The 7137-nt window shown below is 27.9% G+C and overlaps 1 protein-coding gene across 2 annotated transcripts; it reads right to left on the bottom strand.

Annotated features, from left to right (window-relative positions):
- Positions 1-2150: 2150 nt before the first annotated feature.
- NAC042 (NAC domain containing protein 42) lies at positions 2151-6919 on the bottom strand. Of its 2 annotated transcripts, none has more exons than XM_039043555.2 (3): positions 6553-6919; positions 5435-5742; positions 2151-2640 (listed from the first exon to the last, which is right to left on the bottom strand). In XM_039043555.2, exons 1-3 carry the CDS (start codon positions 6749-6751, stop codon positions 2212-2214), a joined length of 936 nt encoding a protein of 311 aa, XP_038899483.1. In that variant the 5' UTR covers positions 6752-6919; the 3' UTR covers positions 2151-2211. The 2 variants fall into 2 exon arrangements, with proteins under 2 accessions (XP_038899483.1, XP_038899484.1); XM_039043556.2 differs by having other exon boundaries at positions 5435-5739; positions 6553-6897.
- Positions 6920-7137: the final 218 nt, after the last annotated feature.

The following is a 7137-nucleotide window of genomic DNA, read 5'->3' as shown; positions in this document are numbered from 1 at the left end:
AATGAGTTTTAATTCAAGAGAATTTTTATGGAGAAAACGTGTTTTTTTTTTTTTTTGTTCAAGTGATGAAGAACTTCTTCTTCAACCAAAAACCAGAAAATTCTAATTGCATGTCTTGAAATCTCAACTGAATTTGACTCAGTTTTATTCAAGTCTCTCATGTAATTTGATTGCATAATAAACTAACACCAAGTAGCTCAATCTATAGTGGAAATTTGAATGTTTAAAGGGAGATAAACCCACTAAAATTGAAAAAATTGATTTAAAATCAATTTTGTTCAAAATTCATTTAAAAATCAAATTTTCAAATTTTAATTTAAATTCCCAGAAATTAAATTAAAACAAAATTGATTTTATTATTTGAATTTTCATAAAATTCAAAATTTCAATTTTCAATAAAATTAATTTAAATAATTAATTTTAATTAATTAAAATAATTCAATATCCAATATTAAATTATTAAAACACGAAATCCATAATCATGAATCTCTATTCATGTATCTAGTATTTAAATCAAATTTAGATATTATCCAATTCTCGAATTTCATTTAATTCGATAATTAAACGTGTAATTATATCGTATATAATTACTAATTCCCTTAATTCGTACTTGAACGCTTCAAATTTACTCATCACACTATTTTAAGGTTTAATCCACTTATGAGCTAGTAGGGGACCTAATGAACCTACAAATAATGAGCTCCAATGATCCGAGATTAATTGGGTAAACTCTTTAAAATGAATTAATACTAAAGCCCAATAGTTGCACTCCCCCCACTGTAGATATATTTCTATCCAGTTCATTTAACCATAATCAGTAAGTCGACCATTCATAGGTTGATCGTAATAACAGTTGGGTCAAAAGTTGTTTTACCACCGAGATTGCATCTTGCTCCTTATGTCCCACTGATCTTCTAATGAACAATTGGTTTGTGATCCAATCACCAAACCGATGAGAGGGTGTGGCCCCTTGTTCAAGACCCGGAGTCAGTATTTAAGGGAACAACCTCTCTATTATTCCTAAAAGTGGGTAAGAATGAATTCCATCTTGCACCCCATGTTCCCAACTATCTACCCAAGTTTTACCCCTGAAAATGGGAGGCTTATTGAGCCGGCGCTGTTGAGCCAACCCTTACCCATGCAAATCTAAAGATAATTCCAAATAAACAAGAGTTCATAGTTAGCTCAAGATTAAGGTCAAATTATCTAGGTCATCGTTTTGAAATAGTCAAGTCTTAAACAGTAAACAACGTTATAAAGTCAGAGTGACTTATTTCTTGGTCTGGTCTTATACAAACTCTTTGTATAGGACGCCCCTACTCGCATGTCTTCACATAAATAATTCAGGATCACATCGTTTGTACTGAATACAAAGTGAGTCGCATCCAATAGTGTTTCCAGAATAAGATATATCCAGCCTTATCCGTATATTTTAGATCATTTTGGCTATCTACTCGAACTTGATACACTCTTATGTCCTCACATAAAATCCATGTACTCATGTAACAGTCATGAATCTTAGTTTATTGAATTTAGTGCAATTTACATATTCAATAATAATTTTATTGAACAAAACCTCAATAACATATTTAATGCAAATAGAATGTATTTAATCTTACAAATTGCAAATTTTAGGATATACAACCCAACAAATTGAACTTTTAAACTATGCTTTTTATTTAATATAGTGATGAAATGTTATAATCAACTTAAATATATATAAAAATGTCATTTGATGAAACACTCATTCTTTGTCATTCTAAAGATCAATGAAATGATTCTCCACCTCCATAATTATTGAACTAAATTAACGTCATTACTATTTCAAACATCAACGACACAAAATATACTTAGCTTTGATGACTAAATTCTCCAACATTTATTTTGCAGTTCTAAATATTATAAAAATACATGTAAAATAACTACTAGATATACAATATGCTTTAATCAACTTAGCATACTTTTCAAATTATCAAAAAATGACGTCTTTTAAACAAAGATCAGAAGCTCGAATCTTCAATACAAATAATACCTCTAAACCAAAAAAAAAAAAAAAAAAAAAAAAAAACTACACATAAATACGTAGTTTGCATTAATTTTTTTTAGAACATCTCTATGTAAAATCTAAAATCAAAACTATGATGAAAGGATACGTTATAAGTTTCCATTCTTTATATATTCAAACTTCTAAAGTTTCAAGTACGGCAATGTTTATATACATCCATAGAGTTGGAAAGACGGATCAACGACAAACTGTACGATAGGTCGAAGCTCATCCCAACCTCCATCAATCGTGAAGTTATCGTCTCCTCCGCCTCCACCATCTACGCCATTCCAAAAGCTCGACGGGCATATTGAAGAGGGCTCAAAGGAAGAAGCATAGGGTGGGGTTAAGTTAGAAGGTTTTGGCTTAGTTTCAAGGTGTATGAGATCATTTGAATAAGGTTGAGATTGATATTTGGTGTTAGGTTTAGAATTGAAAATAATGTTGGAATTATTAGGGTTTTGAGGTATGAGAGATACTTGATTAAAATTATTATTATCATCATCATTATTTTTAAGTACATTATTGTTGTTTGTTGGAATGTACTTTTTGAAGGATGGGATTCTTTTGAAGATTCTGCATAAGGTCCAAACTTCCTGCATATTTCCAAAATCATAGTACATGATTAAATGAATATGAAGATGTGATATATATAACCTGCAAGTTCGAGAGCATAAGACATCAATTAAATTTTAAAGATTGATCGTTTCACACCCCATAATTATTAAACTATTTTTTTTTTTAAGAATCTATTTGTCATGTATGATGTAAATCATTGTTAAATTCAGAAGATTTGGAGAAATATCTTCTAATTAATTCTTAAAAGAAGCATATAATTGTAATGTGAATTGTGTTGTTATAGCTACTTATTTTTCAAATATGATTAGGTTAAATAATCATTAAATTCAAAAAGACATGGAAAATATTATATCTTCAAATAATCATTAAAAGAAGTGTATAATGTGAACTAAGATGCATAAATTTTGTTTTTGTCAAAGGTTCATGCTCAATGTTTCTGAATCAAAGTCTATACAAAGGGGTAATAAAGACAATATAATAAGTTCTCATTCAAGAAACTTCATGAACACATTTCTTTTTCAAATTAGGACTGAACAAGAAAAGTGAAAACTATTCAACAATAATCATGATTATAAGAATATCAAAGGTGAAAATTGAGTCTAATTGAAAAGTAAGAACAAATAACCCAAAGCTTCAAAACCCTAATTTTTACCATTATATCAACATTTTAAGTAAATAAAAATAGATGTTATCTTGGAAAAAGTCTTTTCAGTCCTTAAAAGGATGCAAAATTTTCTATTTAAAACCTTTAAAATAGGCTTTATACTTTTGGAAATTTCCTTGTGTTAATTTTCAACATTAGCCCCACAAATGGAAGTTGAATATATAATATTCCACCATATATTAAAAAAAGGGAAGAAATATATATATACACCAAATATAAATTTGAAATTCCAAGGCCTTTACCTAAAATTTTTCCAAATAGGAGAAAATGTGACTTTAATTAATATTGAAGGGATAAATAAAATATAAATGTGTAGTTTAAAATCTAAAAAAGGTCAATTTTGTCCTTATAATTTAGGAATAACTACTCACATTTTGTTAAAACATTAGAAAAAATAGCACATCCTAAATCCTAAACTCTAACTTGGATTATGTGTCTTTCTTTAATTAATTTGATACTATACAATAATAAAACAAGGTTACATCGGTTAAAAATTACTTTTAGTCTCTGAACTTTCAATTTTGTATTAATTTAGTCCATGAATTTTATTATGTAACAATTTAGTTCTTATACTTTCAAATTTGTAATAATTTAGTCCTTGTTGTGAAAATCATTGTTAAGATTTAATGAGATTTCTTACATAAATAAATCGATAAACTAATTAGAGACTCAATATGTTTATAAAATACAAAGTCTACATCACAAAATAATAAAAATTGATATCAAACTTTGATAATTTTTTTTCACGTTGGGACTAAATTGTTACAAATTTCAAGGTACGAGGACTAAGCTATTACATACTAAAGTTTAAGGACTAAATTATCATAAAATTGAAAGTACAGGGACTAAATAGTTACCAACTACAGCTTAGGGACTAAATTATTTTCATGAAAGTTTAGGGACGAAAATATTTTTTTAACCTAAATTATAAAACTATATATTCAATTTAAACCCAAGATACTCTTATCTCACCAAGAATAAGAAAACAATTTGACATCCTTTTCAAATCAAATATCAATTTCATTCATCAATGGTCCCCCTCTTCTTAAAATATTAAACCAATTTCAAATAGTCTACATTATTCAAGCATATATATTATCTTTTTTATCCTACAAGTTGTATATTTTTAATATCATATAACATTGAAAAATAGAATAAGAAAAAACAAATAATGTTACATAGAAGGGGAAAAAAAAGCCTAAAAACAACATAATTTTCAAACTACACATAAGCATATACCAATTTTCTGGCTACTACTAGAAAATAATCTCCAATAGACAAAATTTTGGTATATAAAACATCTACGTACGTGATTACATCATACACTAGACTTATAAAGCTTTTTTTTTTTTTTTTAATTGTCTACGACATGGTTAACCCTAATAATAAAACTAGTTTCGAAAACAACACAAATCATACATGCAATAAAAACACATGTATTTATTTGGTTGAAGGACACTTTAGACTCAATCCAATTCTTCGGATTGTAAATTTTTTCAATCCAAATAACATTTATTAAAAAAATTAACCCAACCCAACCTAATCATAAAACATTTAGATTGGGTTGGTTTGGATTACTCGATCATTTATTTAAATTTTTATTCTAAATAGAAGTAAAATATTAATACGTAAAAATTTGATTTAATTATTTTCATATATTGAATTAATAATAAAACTCAATTTCAATTTATTGGATGAATTTTCTTTTCAAAGTGCTAAAAAAATTGTTTTTAGACATTGTTGGAGAATAAATTATCAAAAAAATAATGAAATTAAACAAAATTAAAATAAATATATGTATATATAATTGTATTATAAGAAAAAAAAATATACATTTTAAAGTTAATAATAAATTTTGGTTGATTTGGATTATTTTAAGTGAACTCATGAACCAATCCAACTCAACCCACAAAATTTTCATTTATTTGAATCTAATCTAGTCCAAATGAATTGATAACTCAATCCAAACTACATGGGTTGGGTTGATCGATTTTTTCGGATCATCAGATTTTTTTTAATAATCCTACATAAAACCGTTATGAAATTAGTCGAGAGAGTTTCACAAGAACATCGTATATGGGTATAATTATATTAATTTGGACAAACAAAAGAGAAAAATAGTGGGAGAAAAAGAGGAAGAGACTTACAGCATCTTCATGAGGAATATTGTTGAAAGGAAGCCTAAACTCATGCATCATCCAATCAGTTTTGGTGCCTTTACCAGCACTTCCTCTATAGTAAACCAAAGATTTTTTTAGGCCAATAATGTTATTATTGGCATCTTGATTATTGTTGTTATAATTTGGTGATTTGAGTGTGGAAAAAATAGGTTTGTCAATGCCTGTTGCTTTCCAAAACCCTGAGCCTGTCACCCTGTTTGGTCTTATGCTGTTTCTATACTTCCTCCCTCTTATGCAAAAAAAGTACCATTCTTTGTCTCCCACATTGCTCACTTCTTCAACCAAAAAAAAAAAAAGACGAATTCATCGTTAAAAAAAAATTTGGAAGATGAAATATACGACGATTCTAATTTATCGACTTAAATATTTGAGTTTAGTGGTGATTTCGAGATGAAATATCGTAATATAAAAGAGATAGACTTGAAATAATGATATGTTACACATGTTAAATTTTTTTTAACTCACAAGTATATAAGATTAAATATTTTGCGGTTATTTCAAAATGAAATATCATAATACGTAAGAGGATAGAACTGAAATAATGGCATGTTACACATGTTAAATTTTTTTTTTAGCTCATAAGTGTATAAAATTAAATGTTCAGAATAGATTAAAAACATATATTATCAACTTGATTAAAATTTAAAATGAGTTTAGCGCCATATCTTGTATACATTTGAAACCCTTGTAGCGTTGATCTCTCTAATTATATATTAAATCTATTTATTTAGGTCTTTGATTAATTTTGAAACACTAATTAAAACCTTAATCTCAATTCAAGTTTTTGGGTTGAAGATATAGAGGATGATTTAATTAATAACAATGATCTAACTTTATACAGTGATAATTATGAAAACTCTACTTCACTTTTAGTATTTTTCTTTCCTACAATAACTTGATAAAATTGTTTGGTAGCTGGGAAAATACCAATCTAGTGATAAAAAATAAATAAATAATAAGTGCAATTGCATTTTCTCCTTTCTACTATCAATCTTGAATCTTCTTTTTCAAACCCTTTTCATCATATATATGTGTGTGAGAGAGAGATATGATCATCATAATAATATTGAGAAAGTTTTTCTTACTTGGGAGGTCCCATGGATCATATTTGTAGATATCAATCTGTTTGATGATTTCGATGGTGATCGGTTTCTTCTCGACCTTTCGTCGGAGATAAAACCCAACGAGCTCTTCATCGGTCGGGTGAAATCGGAACCCTGGAAGGATTACTTGATCATCTTCTTGATCTACAACAATATCCACTAGCTTACTAGTAACCTCCATGGCAGCCTCTCACTATCTTTCTCTCTAAAATATATAAAAACCCTCTTTATCTTTCTCTTTTCTTCCAGCCTCAAAGGGTTAGAAGTTTGTATTTCTTAAATGGAAAAGAAGTCCAAGTTTAAAGCTAGCTATATCACCAAATAAACTCTTTCTCATATATATATATATATATATATATATATGAATAGTAATAGAGGAAAAAGGCTTACCATGAAGAAGTCTCCTTAATTAGTGGGCAACATATTTGACTAAGAAGAGAGCAGCCAAAATGGTGAAAAGCATTTATTTCAAAAAGATCAACAAACAAGAAAAAAAGGGTTTGAAAAGTTCTTTTATTTCCATATGCTACATACATGCACACTTCAGCCTTTTTTGCATTCTTGTGC

Source organism: Benincasa hispida, chromosome 9 (genome assembly GCF_027475165.1).
Source record: "Benincasa hispida cultivar pf3 chromosome 9, pf3_genome.v1.1, whole genome shotgun sequence".
Classification (NCBI taxonomy): domain Eukaryota; kingdom Viridiplantae; phylum Streptophyta; class Magnoliopsida; order Cucurbitales; family Cucurbitaceae; genus Benincasa; species Benincasa hispida.
This window is presented reverse-complemented; position numbering and strand designations above follow the sequence as displayed.

Coding starts and splice junctions, on each gene's coding strand:
- NAC042 (XM_039043555.2), bottom strand. CDS start 6,751: ATGGAGGTTACTAGTAAGCTAGTGGATATTGTTGTAGATCAAGAAGAT. Junction 5,743..6,552: donor TGATCCATGGGACCTCCCAA/GTAAGAAAAACT, acceptor TTTTGGTTGAAG/AAGTGAGCAATGTGGGAGAC. Junction 2,641..5,434: donor ATATTCCTCATGAAGATGCT/GTAAGTCTCTTC, acceptor GGAAATATGCAG/GAAGTTTGGACCTTATGCAG.